At 54.7% G+C, this 19460-nt stretch overlaps 1 protein-coding gene across 1 annotated transcript in view; it reads left to right on the top strand.

The window, feature by feature from the left end:
• LOC138824468 (contactin-5-like) overlaps positions 1 to 19460 on the top strand; it is a 356854-nt gene that overhangs the window by 274348 nt on the left and 63046 nt on the right. Inside the window, exons 14-15 of the mRNA XM_070018361.1 lie at positions 16094 to 16221; positions 18194 to 18369. Coding sequence (XP_069874462.1) covers positions 16094 to 16221; positions 18194 to 18369 — 304 coding nt within the window. The remainder of the gene's footprint in view (positions 1 to 16093; positions 16222 to 18193; positions 18370 to 19460) is intronic.

The raw sequence follows: 19460 nt of genomic DNA, 5'->3' as shown, positions 1-19460 counted from the left end.
AGGCTTTCCTTTCTACAAAATATCTACCTTATTTTCAAATGGTTAAGAATTTGTTTTTTTTTTTAAATTTTTAAAGAGACACGGTGCTTTGAGCAACTAAAAAGGATTATCCATATAATGTTCTCCATATTTTCCAAATTACATTGTTTACCTAGAAAACCATTGAACACTGTGGCTGGCATTAAAATTCTCATAATCCAGAGAAACTTTCCATGTGACCCTCCACTGTGTGGAGTCTTCCATCTCCTTTTCAAAAGTCTGATCAGAAAGAAAGGAATATGCTTCCAGACATTCTGTGCATTTTACCCCCTGAGACCATGTCTCTGGGGGTGGGGGTGCTTGGCACAGGACTCGGGCTCACACCCCCCAGAAGCTGCCCTGGGCTCCCCGGCAGCTTCCGCGTCCTCGGGCAGACACAGCCCCACCCGGACACACGTGCCTGTGGCGGTGGCTCGGCTGTGTGGTCCGCTCGCTGATGGCCTCCCGGGCCCCTGAACGAGCACACAGATCAGGCTGGCCTTGCCGTGCGCGACTGCTCCTTGGAAAAGTACAAGTTCTTCTCTTGCCCAGCAACAGCTCTTCCTAAGCTGCCCAAGATTAATTCCTCTGAAATACTTCCTGGCGGAATCCTTCTCTAGAACTGTGTGAGGATGACTCGGGGAGGAACGGCTGGATCCTAAGGCAGTGGCTGCACCGGAAACAACTTTAGAAAAAGAGGCGAGATGTGAATCCCTGCTTCAGAGACTGTCGGAAGGCCAAGAAAGGAGAGCCGTGGGCTGGGGCAGGCAGAGGGGAGGCTGAGCCCCACAGACAGCGGCGTGGGGCCGCCCGCCGCGAGTGCGCAAGTGCGCGGGAGCCGTCCTGAGCGGCCGAGTCCCACACAGGCCCCGTTTTAACCAAGTGACTTCACTGCTGGTCACGCTCCACAGTCAGTTTCTGTTTCGACGGACACTATGAAGAGGCCATTTACTCTCTATTACCCCAGCAAAATCCAGTAACTAACACTTCGCTTCGTGCTATTTCTTACTTAACCGGTATTCTCTTTCAATTCACGTATGTTTTCATCTTTCCGTTGTAATAAGCCGTCTTCAGGGGAGATACACAGGCATCACCTTTGCCTTCCTGTTGCTCACCTGCCTGGGCGCCTTCCCTCCCACCCAGCAGGGCCTCACTCCCCTCCGCCCCAGGCCCGCCTCCCCCCCCCCCCCGGGGCCCCACCTCTCACCCAGGTCACCACTCTGGGTCTCCATGACAGTCATTCTGTTTCTGGTGGTTCAGGATGGCAAACACTTCTTTATTCATGTGCTGGCCATTTGTCGCACTTTATTTGAAAAGTATCTCGTTTTCCCATTTCCTGACTGGAGAGCTACTTTGGCGTTTAAATGTCGGAGCTGTGAGTCACCTGCTAGGCGAGACTCAGCAAGCGTTTTCTCCCACCGGTGGGGCTTCTCGCTGCTGCCTGGTTCTTTTGCTGGGCAGAGCTTTTCCATTTGATACAGCCCCATTGACCTGTTCTCACTCTCCGGAGCCCTCCCTGTTCAGAAGTCTTGGCCTGTGATTGGATCTTGGAGTGGTTTCCTCTACAATGCCGAGGTAGTTTCAGAGTGTCCGGGCTTACGTTGAAAGGGCCCAGGATCCGGTCTCCGTCTGTGCGGTGTGGACACCCGGTCTCCTCAGCTCTTGTCTCGTTTGCAGTGTCTGTGCTCAGAACCTTTGTCAGGAACCAAATGACAGTACTTGCTTGGGTACATTCCTGGATCTTCTCATTCCATTCACTGGGTTAGATATATGCGTTTTTGGGTTTTTTGCTTGTTTTGCCACTTGGTAGCTTTTAAATGGTGGTGTCTTCTGATTTGTTGCCATGTTCAATGCACAAGTTTGTTAATACACCTTGCATGAGCAGGGGTTCACTAGTCCATGCCTTTTATGAGACCCATTTCCCCAAACAGTCCTGCCTTGTTGTCCCTGAGTGTACCCATTTTTGTCTCAAACTCAGGAGCCCGATAGAACTAACTACCCAGCTTTGATGTCAGGAAGCCAGCCAGTCTCAATTTCTATCCATTAAGTATGAAATGCTTTTACCATCAGGTTTTTCTTCCTGTTAGATGAAAATCAGCACATTTTTTACATCTTCCTATTTATCTGGCCTTAATGTTTCATGCCAAGGAATCAAATTCATAAATCATACACCTCAACCTCCCAGTATGATAAACATCAATAGAGGGAATTTTTATGCTGATCATGAAAGGAATGTACATCACTTTATGTAACTCTTGGTATCATTTTAACTTTTATAATGCCTGTTGTGCGTTAAAATGTTTAAATTAATCATTCTTCCTAATTAAAAAAGTTCTTCCCTAAATTTGTTAACTATCTCAAGTTCCTAAGGCAGAGATTGTTTTTTTATATTAACCTGATTCAAATAAATTGCAGTTTAACCCTAATTCAAATAAAGTTTATTTGAACCTGATTCAAATAAATAGTGGGACAGTAATTTGAGGGCCAGAAATGAATCTAATGGAGCGGGATATCTGGCTTGAAGAAGTTAGCACACAAGATTAATAGCAATGAATGATTGGACTGCAGTTTGTTCAATAGATGGTAATCTTATAGGATTAGAGAAAGTTACTGATAAATGAGTCAATATGTATTGGACACCCACTGGCATTAAGGTGTTTTTTAATTATTATCTGTGGTGCCATCTGACAGAAACACACAAATTTGGCAGTGGTTATGTGATGGTGCACTTCGCTTGAATCTACACAGGTATAGATGGGATTGTCTTTGGGTGAGCCCAGCCTGTCTCCGGCCCCACAGAAACCGCCCGTGTTCAGTGCTTACCTCCAGCCAAGTACTGTGGGAAGCACTTCACTTGTGTGCAGTGTCTGGTTTAGTTTTTTCCAGAACCCTTCTGGAATCCTAGCTATTGTCCTCATGTAAAAGATGTATTGTATGCAATCCTGATTTCTACAGATTTCCTACTGGTTCACACCAGACCTGAGGACAGGCATGGGGCCATAGAGAAATATGCAGGTGCCCCTTTCTTCCAAAATATTTTAATAAGACCCTCCCACATCCAAAGCCAAGCTCACTGAATCCTTTACAAGGGTGCCGCCGTTGGAGCACTGCTGATCACCAGCCATGCCAGCTGGCTCACAGCAGGCTTTGAGCTGTGGCCAGACCCCAGCTCCTCCTCCAGTGGATTCCTGCGTCCTGGTCCCCTTCAGCAGGCTAGTCCTGCTTCACAGCCTTGCACACTGCCGGGCTGTGTGCACGCTCCCCGTGGCATCCTGACTGTCCCCCCCACCCCCCTGCACTCCTTCACACACGGCGCTAAATGAACGAGGGCAGGCAAACAAGTAAGCGTAAGACAGAGAAACTGCCCAGGGTGCAGGTGTTGAGACTTGTTTTAAATCAGCCTAGACTAGTTGTACCAGGGTTTGCTTTCCTGTCCATCTGTGTGTACAGTGCTCGAACCTTGATCAGACTCACCTCCACCACTGCCCCACCCGCCCCCCCCACACCAGCTCCACAGGCCTCTGCTCCAGTGCCACGCACACCCCCCCCCCACTGTCACCAGCGCCCCAGACAGGACTGCTCTGCATTCCTATTTTCATTCCTTAAGTGTATGCTAATTATTCAAGTCTGCTCTTGATTGTTTAAGTTTTTTCATTTTAGAGTTTTTAAAAATATATTTATTGGCACTTGTAGCTTATTTTTGCATAGACATTTCATGGATTGGCCCATTATGCACAGTCTTAAAATAAGCTTTCCAGTTCAGGCATTTCAGCAATCTGCATGAAAGACATTTATCTTTTGAGAATATCATGTGATGTTGTAGTTAAATTTTTAGGAACTAAGCAGTAAAATCTCCATATGCACTTTGTCAAGCCAAAACCAAGTGGTGCGCTATTAATATAGTAGAGATTTTAATATTAAAGAGAGACAACCACTTCACCAAGAATGTATATTTCTTGAACATAACTTAACTGCCTTGAAAACTTTAGTAGGTATGAATATCTCAATTTTTATTTTCAGTACAGAACAAAGCTAGTGCTCTTGATTTATAATTTACAAATAGAGAAGCAACTCATTTTAAAATTCTTTAGTGTTTTTCTCTATGCACTTTAGAATTTAATTATGGACTATAAATTAAGAAAGCCTTTATAAAAGAGCCAAGCTTAGATGTTATTAATATTTTTCATTATATTACAAAATGGACACATACATGAAAGACATTTGGAAACCCTTCAGGAGTTTTATCAGCACCACAGCCACGTGGTTTAAAGGAAACGGCTCTGCGGGGCCGCGCAGGCACGCCATTAACAGTGACGGGAACCCACATGCCGGAGGGCAGCGGCAGCGGGGGGAACTCAGCCCCGCACCCACAGGAGCCCAAAGAAGTGCCGACACAGAGCGCTCGCTGCCCGTGCAGGGCGGCCGCGATTCACTTCAGTGTGTCACACTCAGTCCCTTCAAAGTATAGCTTCCACAGTGGGTGGGCAAATAATCCGGAGTTGGAAAATTCAGATTCCTTGTTTATTTCTGGCAATGCAGACCAGCGTACTTTTACATGGATCCTGTGTTTTTAACAAGCTTTTGTAACCATTCACCATTCACCAGAAGCCACATAGAGTAAGTTTGCCTGCACGGAGTGCCCAGTGCCCTTGGCCAGCCCTCCTGGAGGGGACAGAAGATCTGCCCTTTGTCCTTCTTGATACTGCCTCTGGGGGAAGTTACCAAGGGAACGTCACCAGCCATGGGCTATTACAAGGGCTCAAACTTGAACAAGATACCTTGCATCTGATTTCAGAGATGGTTCTCCCCAAAACAGATGGATTGTAATGTTTTCTTGTGATAACCTCTAAACACAAAAGTGAGTCTAGCAGGTGAAATGTCAGAAATGAACAAAGACAGCCACAAGTGGACTTGGAAACGCTCAATGCCAAAAAACACGTAAATACTTCTAAGGATTCAAATAGTAGATGCTTAAACTCTGTAAGTGTATTAACAAGATGATAAGGGAAGTACAGTTCTTAATACTAAAGACTGACAGCTCCTTCTGAAAGTTCAATTATGTTCAAAATTCAGCTTTCTACACCTGACTTTCCCCGTTGACTGAGACAGTCCACCTGCAGCACCTGCTTGGGGAATCTCTGGCCCTGGGGCCAGCTTCCTCCGGCAGAACTCAGCCTCCTCATCTTTCTGCTTGTCGCTGGCCCCCGCGGCTCCCCTCGCCTCCCTTTCACGTGTTCTGGAGTGAGGAGCAGAGATTTAAATGAGGTCATCATAAAGTGTTTGCTTCAGTCCCTGGCGTGTGACTGATGCCCAGCAAATGATTGATTGTCGTTTTATTATTAAAGACTCTGTTTACGGTCACTGGCGCCAGTGGGCAGGACTCTCCCGCGAGAGGCCATGTTGTGCTCTTGTTCATTTCCTCGGCATGACCTGGTGCCAGTGTGTGGTAGAGGACCAGAAAACCCTTGCAACAAAACCGCTCATTCTCGTCATCAGCTTGAAGTGCTAAAATCGCCAGCCCCTGCTGATGTGCCTAGAGCTCTGCCTTTCAAGATGCAGCCAAATAACCAGCGTCCCGAAAGCCCCTCCCCCACTTCCCCACTCCCCCATCCCCCCACCTCCCCCCACTCCCCCCACGGCTGCCCGGTGGGGCGGGGCACCGTGCTGGACGCCGGTCCAAGCCCAAGGACGCCGCGATGGCTTGTCCCTGCCCCGCTCCGCGCACCCACCTCCTCACCTGCGCCGCTTCGCTGCGTCTCCTGCCTAGAGAATTCTCCGTGTGTCCTGGCTTAATTAATTGCTAATTGGGTAATGGATGGAGTTGGGGTGTTATGAAATTAATTACTTTATTTTCTCCAGGGATACTAAAGACAAAAGAGACAACATGTTCAGCTGGTGCTGAGGAATATTCTCATTCTGTGTTGGGTCTGAGTTCATCTGTGTTGGCGCTGAGGCTTTTTACATATATATTTCAATCTCCCAGATAAATCCAGTGTTCGTTCTTCTTACTGCAAAACTATGAAGACTGTGGCAGATCATTCATTTAACTCCCTTCTGTCACTGATCTTCCTTACTAAATAACGTGTGTGTGTGTGTGTGTGTGTGTGTGTGTGTGTAACATCTCTGCTGGCTCAGCACGGTTCACGGGGTTCAGAGAGGACAAAGCCCCAGCACCGTGGCATTGGCTTCCTGCCACAGGGTGCGAGTCTGGCCAGTAAGTGCGGCTGACGTTACCCTGCGGTGGCTTTTCACCTCGCGTCTGGGTTGAGGACCTGCGGTGTCTGTTGGAACTCGAGGCTGTGCCGGCATCCTAGTCGGTCACCTGCTGAGTCCGGTCTTCTGCTCTCTGCAGCTGGCCCCGCCTCAGGCTGCCCAGGACGTTCTGGGTCTGGTGGGTTGTGATGTGGTCACCATCATCTGGACCGTCGTGCTGCTCATGGGGTATGGGCGCCTGCCCCGCCCGAGCACCCTGACTTCACACTGGGAGTGTTCACAGCACAGGACTCACTGAGCACTGTTGGCCCGTGGGGTTTGGAGGCCCTGTGAGGGGAGCAGGGGAGGGGCTGTTGGATCACAGTGTAATTATGCATGTGTGTCAACACCATGGCCCACCCCCCCCCCCCGTAGAGCAGTGTAGGGAGGAGGAGTGCAGGGGGGGAGGGGCGCAGGGCGGGAGGGGCGCGGGGGAGAGGGGCACGGGGGGAGGGGCGCAGGGGGAGGGGCGCAGGGAGGAAGCAACTCCAGGGTCTTGTTCCCACAGCACACCCTACGGTTCTTGTAAAAAGCGAACCTGGGCTTCACTGCAAATCAGCCCCATGGCTGCCGCCACCGATGGCATGAGGGCCCCGTGAAGAGTCGCCGTGGCACCCTGGCCCAGCCGCCTTCCGGCTCCGTGAGGCTGTGGGTGCGGGGCACCCGTGACACCCAGCAGCAGGGGTGCGGGCAGTGTGGGAGGTGTGCCCCAGAACAGGACGGTCCCGGAGCCTCTGGGGAGACATCGCTGCCTAACAGGCTCCTTAACCGGGAGTCAATTAAGAGCTGGTGTTTGCAAAGTGCTTTGCTGTCATTGTTTACCCTTCGGTTCCCTCGGCCCTGGCTGTCGGCTTTCCCAGCACGCGGGGATGCAGGAAGCCTTACTGACTACGGACAGACGGACGGGCTTCGTCTACAGAGCCAGAAATCCGAACCCTCCGGGGATTCGGTCTCTGCATCCCGCCCTGTCAGCGACCGGGCTGAGGTGGAGGGCCGCGTGCACACGCATGTGGGCCAGCACAGAGGGCTGTGCCGATCCCGGCCACCCCCGGGGCCTGGGCCTGCGTCCCGCTCAGCTGCTGCCCAGCGTCAGAACAAGACTCCCTGGATCCGGAGCGTGGGTCGTGAGCTAGTCCTGCACGCACCTGCACACAGCCCTGCCGCCCGAGAGGGGGCGTTTCTCCTGCTTCCTTACTATCGGGGACCGCGGGCCGCGGCCGCAGGGCACGCGAGGCTGGGTTCTGGCGGCGGGAGCTTTGCCGCCTATTTTGTGTAAATCTACATTGAGTGGTGTTTTTCTTAATAACCTAGCAGAGCCACAGTTCATTCACACAGGAGGACGGCCTGGCGGAAGAAGATACACAGTGGGGATGCAGGTGCTGATGTACTAAACACTTGGTGTGTAGCGGGAAAGCTACGAGCCCAAAAGCAGCAGACGGACGCGGAGTTCCGGAGGCGCCACGCCGCGCGGACGGTTCGACGGCAGAGGCGGCTGTCCCTGGGGATCGGCTGACCACCTGTGCGCCTCCTGGTCTGTAAAGGGCCGATCTACGTGTAGATGAGTCTCTCTTCGTCTACACAAATGCAGCCGCTTTCTATCCCAAGGTGGCTGGTGTGAGGATGAAAAGAACGTGTTCCACTGTGGGCTCCGTCCACGAGCAGACCTCACTAATGGCGCCGTGTGGCTCCGGGTCCTCCATTCGCAGCAGTGCAGTCGCACTCAAAATCAACTGCAGGCAAAGCGGGGGCGGGGGGGCACCTGCCTGTGAGCACGAAGCCCCAGTCCAGTCCCTACAACCACCAGAAAGAAAACATTTACGGACAGCTTTGGGAGAAGTCAGAGGCCGAGGTGGAGGCGTCTGGCACAGTCTGACGTGGATGTGCAGATATGGGGTTAGTCTGCACACCTGAAACAACACCAACGCGATGCCCGCATCTGGAGAGCAGGGGCAGGGGCCCGGGAGAGGCACCGAGGCCGAGAAAACCCAGACCGCCAGGCCCCCAGAGGGGGAGTGAGGACCGGCCGGCAGGCAGAGGGACAGACAGAGGGAAGGAGGGAGTGCGGACAGAGAGAAACAGACAGAGGGAAGGAGGGAGGAGGAAGGGCAGAGAGGGACAGACGGAGGGAGGGAGGGAGGAGGGAGGGCAGAGAGGGACAGATGGAGGGAGGGAGGGAGGAGGGAGGGCAGAGAGGGACAGACGGAGGGAGGGAGGGAGGAGGAAGGGCACAGAGGGACAGACGGAGGGAGGGAGGGAGGAGGAAGGGCACAGAGGGACAGACGGAGGGAGGGAGGGAGGAGGAAGGGCACAGAGGGACAGACGGAGGGAGGGAGGGAGTGCGGACAGAGAGAGACAGACGGAGGGAGAGAGGGAGGAGGAAGGGCAGAGAGGGACAGACGGAGGGAGGGAGGGAGGAGGGAGGGCAGAGAGGGACAGACGGAGGGAGAGAGGGAGGAGGAAGGGCACAGAGGGACAGACGGAGGGAGGGAGGGAGTGCGGACAGAGAGAGACAGACGGAGGGAGAGAGGGAGGAGGAAGGGCAGAGAGGGACAGACGGAGGGAGGGAGGGAGGAGGGAGGGCAGAGAGGGACAGACGGAGGGAGAGAGGGAGGAGGAAGGGCACAGAGGGACAGACGGAGGGAGGGAGGGAGGAGGAAGGGCACAGAGGGACAGACGGAGGGAGGGAGGGAGGAGGAAGGGCACAGAGGGACAGACGGAGGGAGGGAGGGAAGCGGGGCTTCCAGGATGGTGAGCCGCCTAGGAAGCAGGGGAGGGGGCGCCTGTGCGTGGATGCCGTGACGTGGGGCTTGCCGGCGACCAGTGACGGCAGCGGCCGTGTGCCTGGCCTTGTTGGGGCCGAGATGTCTTGTAATGAGTTTTAGAAGCAGATGCGAGGGACAGGCGGCAGGAGGACCTGGCTGAGGGTTTCTGCTGCAGGGGGTCTGGGGAGGCAGGATGGTTGCTGAAGGAGGGAGGGAGGGAGCTTTTCCAGTGGAGGACTCTGGGGGGGAGGGGGGCCGTGCCCGAGACCTCCCCTGGTTCCCTGAGAGGATGGAGGGGCGGGCACCGATCTGCACCCTGTGCCCCGGGCAGGCGGGGGTCATCGGGTCTGAGGATTCTGAGGAGACGCTCAGGCCAGGACCTGCCTCCCAGAGCACGAGGTCAGCAGGTCAGGAAGGGGCGCTGCAGCCAAAATGGTAGAGCGCCAGCCTTGAGCAACAATCCTCAGGGACAGCGCCCAGGCCCTGAGTCCAAGCCCCATGACCAACCACAAACCACGCCATCTCCTAGAAGGTTGATTTTACCCGTAAAACACGCGTGCCTGAGGGTGTGGTGAGCTGGCCTGTGACCCCTGCATGCAGGGCAGAGAGGGCACCCCGGCTGCACGCTGAGTCTCAAAAACACAGAGAAAAAGAAAACAGAAAGAAATGCATTAATTTTGAATGACTTAACCACAAAAAGAGTTTTCCAATAAAAGTAATAGCAGAATGAGGTAATAAAACTGTAAGTTTCCGTCCGTCTGACTTATGAGAAACGGTAAAGGCAACGGCACTGAGCAAACACTTAAAAATCAGAAGCCAGCTGGGCCCTTGCGTGGCCAGACGGTGGTCATGATAGATACTCCGGCGTTACGACGCTCAAGTTACGTCATAAGACGGCAAACCCTCCCCATCGGTGGGGACTCGCTCATTTCCCAGAGGAGCTGACTGGCCAGTACATTCTTTCCTGGCAGCAGTATGAAAGCATTCGATTTTCAACAGGAATGGATTATGTAGAATCGTCAATAATTCTTTCCAAATTTTCAACATTAGGTTTATTTCCTTGAGGTGAAGGAAGTGCTACTTATGACCAGAGTTTACAACACACGGATCAGACATGCGGGTTGGCTCTGCGTCGTATCTTTGCTGAAATGACCTGGCGAAGACACATATACGCACCCGTTGTAAAAGCCAGGCGATTTTTCTGATGATCGAATGGCCTAAGTGCCAACCTCTCCTTCCTGAAGAATGAACGCTAGAGTTCCCAATGGCTTGTTGATGGATTCCACCCAGCACCGGAGTCACCTCCTCACCTCCCGAGGGTGCTGAGGGATGCGCATTTCTTGAGTTCCAGCGGGGCCAGGCGCTGGCAGGAGTCTCACAAGGAAAGGGGATGCGGTCCACAGAGCAATGGAGCCCCGCATGGTCCTGGAAGTGCTCTGCTCTGAAGTCATGTGCTCCAGCGAGCTCTGCGCAGGGGAAAGGCCACCGGCATGTGACGTCCTGCATCAGAACTGGAAAGAAACCGCAGACGGGAAGTTAATTTACTTCCTGAGCTTTCACATTAACGTCTGTATCACTGGATGGTACTCTCCTGAGTTAGTGACTCTTTGACTTGTTACCATGGCAACCGCTGACCTTAACTAGCCACCTTTGTAGTTCTCTACAGAATGATTACTAGTAGATGCTCAGTGGTTCGAGTCCATTTAATTAGTCCTGGCAAGCCAAAAGCAGCACCTCCAGTTCATTAATCCTTTAACTGTAAAAGATGTGTGATGCGTGGATGCAGGCCATGACCTATGATAAATTTTTTGGGATTGAATAAATACCTATTTTCTTTCTTTTTTCTTTGTCAGTCCTGGGGCTTGAACTCTGGGACTGGGTGCTGCACCTAAGCGTTTTTGTTCAAGGGTAGCGCTCTACCACTTGAACCAGAGCTCTGCTCCGGCTTTCGCTGGTTAATTGGAGATAAGAGTCTCACTCATAGACTTTCCTGCCTGGGCTGGCTTCAAACCATGGTCCTCAGATCTCAGCCTCCTGAGTAGCTAGGATTACAGGCGTGAGCCACCTGCCCCTGACTTAAATGTGTATTTTCTATGGTGTCACTGGGACTTTATACTCCAGAGCAGGACTGGAGACTAAGGCCCCTTTCCAGTGGTGTTTAGTGGGGAACTGCCGTCTGAGACATGTGCAGTGACTTGGGGAGCGTGGGTGCAAGTTCGAGGCCAGCCTGAGCATGGAGGTGGAGAGAGGAGAGACTCCACCCCGGCCGACGGCAGGGGCCGTGGGGCCTGCGTGCTGTCCTCAGCAGCACAGGGGACCGACGTCCAGGACCACCAGGGCATAAAGCGAGGCCCCCCTTCAAACAAGGGGCGCGCGTGGCAGAGCACCTGCCTGGCAAGTGCGAGGCCCGAGGTCACGCGCGCCACTGTCACACTCGAGAGCACACTCAGAAGTAGAAAGGGGTTTGTGCTCTCTGAAAGACACAGAGCTGCTGCTCCTTTCGCACGATGGAAGGCCAGCGTCTCCGATTCACCTCCAAGCAAGCCGCGAGTTCACACAGGCGGTTCCTCACGGCGGATGCTAATTACGTCAGGAAGAACTTTTTAAATTAACTCCGGCTCCCCTCCGGGCTCCCGTAAGTAACGTAAGGCTGTTCTGAATCCGTGGGAACGCCGCCCGCGCGCCGGCCCAAGGGGCAGCTGGCCGGTGAGGGGCGCAGCGCACCGAGACCCGGCCTTCCTTCTCCTAGGGCTTGCCAATGAATCACCTCAGCCTAGAAGGCTGCGGTGTAAACAACAGAAAGACAGGGGAAGCCGTTAGACTGACTTCCTCACTGTCGAGTGAAAGGAATTGCGTTGTAGTGAAATGGCTTGCTCACGGCACACAGCCAATGGGGCAGGAAAAGGGTTGGACCCCACAAGTCCTGCTTTCTGCCTTGCTGTTTTTTTCATGAAGGAGTTTGTAACTGTGCCACAGTGTAAATTTGTGTCATCTTCAACTATTCAGAGTACGGCTGTCACCCTGCCCAGCCCGCCCGACAGTGTCCCATGCCACACCAGCTCGCCCTGGGTCCCCACAGGCAGACGCGATGCCAAGCCAGGGGCTCCCCAAAGTTAGCTGAGCTCACAGGCGGCGCTGCGCCTCACCCTGCCTGCAGACCGTGCGGAAGGCCTCTCCAAGCGCCACACCGCTTCTGTTTAACAGGAAACTCGTGCGTGTTCGGGACTCGGGAAGCCTCCCTTCCGTGGATACAGAGAACTCGAGTCGATGCATTTTGTGAAGAAAATTGAGATGACAAGTGAACCTGGGGGGAGGGGGGAGGGGGGAGGGACAGCCCCACCCAGGCTCTCCCCTGCAGGCAGGTAACCAGGAACGCTATCGGAAAGCGTTCATCCATCTTCCTGTAGAAGGAAACGCGTGTGCGCGGCCGAGGCAGGACTGCGAGGCCCGCAGCAGAGCTTCCCGAGCCCGAGGGCCAGCGCTGCCCTGCAGACACGGCTCGCCATCTGCTGAAGCGTGCCAAGGAAGGTGCCCCACGAAGGCGATGGCCTTTCAGCTGAACTGCCCGGCCAGGGCCGCTTGCCATCGGTCTCAGTCGGGGGTCTCCCTGACAGGGCCCCACTCCCCGCCCTCAGCGCGCCTCCCCGACCCCGCTCAGGGTGCCCACCGCCATCCCCGGGCCCCACCGCCATCCCCGGGCCCCACCGCCATCCCCGGGCCCCACCGCCATCCCCGGGCCCGACCACCCCATACTCCGCATGTGGAGTGCAAGTCTGCCTCACTGGGCAAAGGTCTTTACAAAGACACTGCAGGGAAAAGAAACTTCCGGGCAAATTCAGAGGAAAAAAAATAATAAAGCAGACAGATGGAGTCGTCCCAGGACCATTGAAAAGAAAGGAGGTTAGGAAGGCGGCCTGGAGGGAGAAAAACCCTCAGACCTGGATAAATAGGCAAAGTATCACAAGGCCAAACCAGTCTCCTTATTTTTATAGATGTAGGAAATGAATGAAGCAGAGACTTAAACTAAGGGTCCGTTGATGAGCTCCGCCAGACACAGCCTTTGCGCCCTGACCCTGTCCACAGCGCCACACCTAAGATTCAACGAAGTGAAGTCATCTGCTTACTGCTCCACCAGGGCGTGAGCTGCGTGGCTGAACAGCCGTTCTCTGAGGGAGAATAAATAAAATGTATTCTTGAATATTAAAGAGCTGAGCTGCGGTCAAGCTTTCTAATTAGGTCAGCATAATTTAAAACGGACTGAAACGCGTCTCAGGTGGGAATAGCAAACGGTGGTGATTTTGCCCTGGACGGTGCCCCTGGGCCCGCAGTGGTTTGTGGAGAGCCCGGGGGCGGCGGGGGGCTCGTGTTCACCCTAGGGCTGGTCGACGGCGCCGGTCCTCGGTGCCACCGCCCGCAGCTCCCCGTGGGACTGCGCTGGTGGCGAGCGACTGGCGACCCTCCCCAGCACGGGGCCGACGGGGCTCCACCCATGCCAGGCGTTGCTTCTTCTCCAGAATGTTCTCCACAGCATGTTCTGTTTTAGAGGCCACTCCGTGGAAAGGTGTTGAACCCACCTCGAAGTCGCTCCCAAACCATTCATCTGCCTTCATTGTGTTTGGTTTTAATTTCTTTTTCTCAGAGAGATCAATTTCTCATTAGTGCTAAGCCGAACGCTTCCAGGGGAAGATGGAGAAACGTATTTGGTGGAGACAAGCTTTATCAAATTCAAAAGCCTAGAAGAGAAAAGTAATAGAAAATAGAGAAAGATCCTGTGAACACACAGTTTGCCTCTAGCTGTCAAGTGTTTTTCAAAAAGTGGGACCAGCGGAAGAGTGCAGGGTGCTCAGCGATGGGGGGGAGGGGAGGGGGAAGGGGAGGGGGGATGGGAGGGGGATGCCGCCCAGGAAGGGCTGGAACTCCAGCACCAGGGGCCACTCAGGTACCCCTCCCCCCCCCCGCTCAAGGAACATGTCCACACTCGTGTGTGTGTGCTGGAACACCGAGGAAGATACTAGAAGGACAGAGAAAGACTAAGACTGTGTGCATGCACAGATGCTAACTGCGCTGAGAACAGTCCTCACCGGCCAGCGGGGGGGGCCAGGGGAGTGCGCACTGGCTAAGGATCCTGGGGAGGTGGGTTCTGGGGGATGGGCTACACGGGGGAGGGTGGGTGTGGCCCGTGGGAGTAAAAGGATGTGGACGTCTGAAACTAAGTTGGGAAGCTGAAGCCAGCGCTGTCACGTCGGAGTCTGTCCACGCCGTGGTGGGGAGGAGTCCGTGGCAGTGGGGTCCGTGGGTTCCAGGGCCGGGTCTGGGGCTCCCCCCTCCACCCCCCTCGGTGCGGGCACCGGCGCGCGCCCTCCTGTGCTCCAGAGCGGGGGCTGCGCGGTGGTTCCCGGGCCCGGGAGCAGAGCACAGGCGCGGAGGGCCGGCCCCAGGGCTTGTGAACCACCCGCGTGTCCACGTCGGAACGGGTCTGGCTAGAGGTGGTCGTGGGTAAAGCCACAAGGTGACAGGGCGCGGCGCGTTTGAGATGTGGACGGACGGACTCAGGCCTCTCTGGTCTCTCTACAGTTCCATGGTCCCAGCAGCGCGCACGCGCACGCGCGCACACGGGGTTCTCTGCAGTGTGCGTTGAGTGAGCGGCTGTGGGTGATGCGAGAGGCTGCAGCGGCGTGGGTGACGGTGGGTCCAGAGGACAGAGACGGAGAAACCACTCAGCCGAGTGCCGGGGCGGCCGGCACACAGCCTTCACGGGCGGCACACAGCCTTCACGGGCGGCACACAGCCTTCACACACCCAGCCCGGGCTGCACACACGCCTTCACACACCCAGCCCGGGCTGCACACACGCCTTCACACACCAGCCCGGGGGGCACACAGCCTTCACACACCCAGCCCGGGGGGCACACAGCCTTCACACACCAGCCCGGGCGGGCGGCACACAGCCTTCACACACCAGCCCGGGGGGCACACAGCCTTCACACACCGAGCCCGGGCTGGCCACCACCGTCTCCGCGTATGGGAAGCGGCTCGCCCTTGTACACTGCACAGCACAGACTGTGCCTGGGAAAGAGGGCGAGATGCTGATTTAACTTCGCCACACTCTCTGGTCCTTCCGCACACGCCCCTGGTCCTCACTCCTGAAAGAAGCGAGTGTGAACCGGCACGCAGCACCTCGCCGAGCCCGGCGGCCGGGAGGGGGCACCGGCGACGTGATTCACCGGGCCCAGGGGTAGGCAGGGAAAGAGACCCGGCACTCACGAGATTTGAAATCCACAAACTCCTGTCACGATGAGCACACAGGAGAATGTGTCAACCTCATTTCCCCTGAACTTCTACAACGTTTAAGAATTCTTTAGGTTTTCACCTTTACGGGAAAATGAAGGTCCACTGTGAGCAAGGGTCTTGTGGGGAGCGAGGGCCTCGAGCTGACCACATCCCGAGCTTAGAGAGAGCCGGAGAGGGGCTGGGCAGGTGGCTCAGTGGTAGAGCGCTTGCCTGGCATGCATGAGGCCCTGGGTTCGATTCCTCAGCACCACATAAGCAGAAAGAAGCCGGAGAGTGGGTCACCTCCTCGTGTCCTGGGCCAGGGGCAGCGAAGGGAGCGCCACAAATCACCTCTCGCTGGGAACGATTAATTTTGTGTTCTGGACTCGTCCCCCTCTGTGCTTTTTATGCTGTTTCTTTTTATATTTGAATTTTAGGTCACTCTTGGCTTGAGGTGAAATAGTAAAATACTGCCAGGTAGTTACAGCAGCCCACTGTAATCACCAAATTCAGGGGTCACCTTTCCCCACAGTTTTAAAATTGGCTGTCACCAGCTGTCACAAGAAAAATGAACCCGCAGCCCTCGCTCCTCTGACCGTGAGAAGAGCCGCGTGCGTGGCGAGCGCGCAGCGTCTCCCGGGCAAAACCTCCCTGGTTTCACCCCGCGTTTGCCACGGCCCTTCATCTCGCTTTATTCCCGACACCGAGCAGTGCTGGCATCCTTCAGCAGAGCCGCGTGTCTCTTCGTTGATTTGCAGTAAAAGAGGAAAAACCTTTTTTAATAATTTTCAGAATAGCTATTCTTCCAGAGGGAAGCCTGCGGATCCTGAGCGCGTCCAGGGCGGACGAGGGCGCCTACGCATGCCGCGCAGAGAACAGCTTCGGCACGGCCGAGATCCTCGCCTCCCTGTGGGTCAAAGGTGAGGAGAGGAGGCTGCGTGCGGGGCGGGGGGAGAGGGGGCGCGGGGGGGGCGGGTACCTGTGCGCGCGCATCTACACGGATGCACAGTGCATTGCACTCCCAGCTCCCAGCCAGCTCCCCAGCATTTACACGCACTAAGAGGAGGAAACCCATGGTTGGTAGAAATATTCAAATTCTGCCTTGCCAGAACGATTGAAACGATAACACCTCAGGAAGTTTCCTTCCCGGCCTCAGCTGCTCAGGCATGCAGTGCGCAGCCCGGCACGCTCTGAACCACGCACGGTGTGGGGACTGTGGGGAGGGATTCCCCCCATGACATCAGCAGCCGTCGGGGCTGGTCTGCTGCCCATCGGGTGTGGGACGCAGGAGCTGGCCGGAGCCGGCCGACTCCGGTCTGCAGCCTCGGACTTCACACACATTTATGTTTCAATAGAATGAACATTATGTTCTTCATTTTCTAGTTTGAAATTAGATGCCCAGAGTGTTTTTGTTTGACAGCTAACAAGTGACATAAAATCTTGTATCTCAGCGGCAAAATCTCTTCAGGTCACAAAGGATATTTTTCACAACAGAGGTGTGTACCTAATTTGATTTTATTTCACCACCAGGTTCCTTACAGAAAATCGCATTAGGCTATGAAAATATTTTTGAAAATTAGGTCCAAAAATTGCGATGGGAGTGGTGAGGGTCAGCACTTGCAGATGTATGCACTGCTGACAAGCTGTCCGCCGAGGATGCCAAACCGGTCATTTTTCTCTGTCTTTGGAAATAAAAATGTACTGTAGACAGCCACAGTGGAGCTTAGAAAAAGAGCAGACGTTGAGGGGAAAGGTCAGAATTGAAAAGATCTTCACCCCGTCCACAGGGCTCCTTCCCCTCCTTGGAGCCCGTGGTCTTTTGCATAATGAAACGATGCTGCTGAATACACCACCATTTTAGACAACACAAATATTAGTTTGTCGTGAGTTAGACAGAACGTGCCCTAACCTTCCCTCCTCTCTGAGCTGGGAGGACGGCACGGTGCCTGTCTGCGCCGAAGCCGGGACTCGGCGGCCTGGCCGCACGGCGCACGGCTCCGGCACCTCTGGGACGCCCGGGGACGCTGGCGCGCTAGTGAGCATTTTCCCAGGCCCCGCTTAGGAAGACCGTGGAGGCGAAGGGGTCTTTTCCGTGGTCAGGAGCGGTGTGTTCTCAGCTGGCTAGAGTCCTGCATGGAGGAGAACGAGAAGAGCCACCCTCCGCCCCTGGGAGCGCTGGGCCCTGTGTCTGCGGGCGCACACAGGTCCGGCCCTGAGGAAGGCGAGCCCTGCTCCGTCCAGCGCACTTCGCATGCCGCGCTCCGCCCTGCTCACAGCTCTACCGGTCCTTGCTGAGCTGCTCTGAACCCATCAAATGGCTTTTGAAACTATGGGTCAATATGTTTGCTTAAGAAACATTTCCATTCGGCGTTATTGTCTTTCTTACACCTCAATTAAACCAACCACAAGCAGCAGGTGCTATTTCATCAGCGGAAGGATGGCTTCTGCTCCTCTGCCTGCAGAGGGCGCCGTGGAGCCCAGGGCGCAGGGAGGACTGTGCTCCTCCTCCACGGAGATGGCTGGTGGGCGAAGGAAGGTGCTGCCCTTGCCTTTCAGCCTCTGGGCAAGGGCCTGGCCCTGCACTTCCCCTGAGACGCGCAGCACTGGTCAGAGCCCCTTTTGACTACTTGAAGGGCCTCCTCCGGCGGCCAGAGCGGCCTCCACGCCTCTCATTTCCACGTGAGCTGCTGCATCAGCTGCAGCTCTAAATCAGTTGTGCTGCACCCACGGGTGAGCACAGCACCCGCCCCCCTCGAGAGATGCCGCCTCACCCAGTCCCCCGTCAGCAGCCCCAGCCCCCGAGCAGTCACGCCATGCACACCCTCCGGTGTTTGCAGCTAATCAAATGGGATTGCCGGCGGGTGGGGCTCATCCAGGTGCTCTTCCTTCCAGAGCCCACGAGGATCGAACTCACTCCCAAAAGGACGGAGTTAACCGTGGGAGAGAGTGTCGTTCTGAACTGCAAAGCGATCCACGACGCCAGCCTGGAGGTGACCTTCCACTGGACGCTCCAGGGACAGCCCATTGACTTCGAGAAAGACGGCGGGCATTTTGAGAGCATCAGGGCTGTAAGTGCACGCTATTTATTACTTTTGCATCAGGGCTGTAAGTCTGCACACTATTTATTACTTTTTGCGTAATGATTTTAGAAATGTTGACTCCCATAAGAATGTTTTGTCCATGAAAAGCTAAGGAAAGTACAGGGAAACGTCAATGCAATCAAACAATTACTGTCTTCCTACTGTGTGATGTCAAACTAAAAATAGTGATTTGAACCGTCCGACCCAAAGAATTTGGAAATCCATTGTGAGTCTGTGCTCTGCCGTTTTGCTATTGCGAGGGTTACACGTTCTTCTCCGCAGTTCTCTGACGTGGCCTCTGTGTCCTTTAAAGAACTGTTAGAGTAGCTAGCAACCCGTCCTTCTAAGGAGCAGTAGCTGAGGGAGGACCGTTCGCTTCCCACAGCCTCCCGCCAAGCCTGCAGCCCGGCCTCAGCGCCACAGGCCCTCAGACAGCTGTGGACACGCACGTTTCTTGTACCATTTTACTCGTGTGTCTACATGGCAACCAGCAAAAGACAACCTAACCCACTCCCCCGCCACAGAGACACAGAGCCCCTCCCCATGACTAGCTGGCAACGTAAGCGTGCAGCAGTGCCAGGGAGCCAGAGAGAGGCAAGGGAAGGGGGGTGGGGCGGGTCTGGAACTTTCCATGATGCTCGGAGAGTGAGAGCCAAAGATCCATTTGAAAATGGTGTCGCTTATTAATAATGTCAGGCCTCTTCCTCAACACCTGGAAATCCATAGGTCTCCCGAGCCCGAACATTCAAACTCATTTGGGATTAGAATTTAAGATTCTGTGAAACACCAAAAAAGCCCTGGGCCGAGAGGACTTCCCAGCTGAATCCGGTCGGTGCCTGTCAGCTGCGTGAGCCCCACGCCCCAGGCACGAATTCACCCCACAGTGAGGTACAGGAATGACCCGCCCCCCGCCTCGCAGAGCCCCTTCTGCTCTACACCCCAACAGTCTCATGGTGAAAGAGTAGAGAGGAGCACTCTCTGCTCATTTGCCAATGTAACCAAAACTAAACCTTTTCATCTTACTTTACCTTGTAATGAACAAGAGAAACTCAGGAAGAAACAATTATCCACAGCGTTAC

Source organism: Dipodomys merriami, unplaced genomic scaffold (assembly GCF_024711535.1).
Source record: "Dipodomys merriami isolate MVZ:Mamm:240054 unplaced genomic scaffold, mDipMer1.0.p SCAF_129, whole genome shotgun sequence".
Classification (NCBI taxonomy): Eukaryota; Metazoa; Chordata; class Mammalia; order Rodentia; family Heteromyidae; genus Dipodomys; species Dipodomys merriami.
The sequence above is the reverse complement of the archived record's forward strand: the minus strand, read 5'-3'. Positions and strand labels throughout refer to the sequence as shown.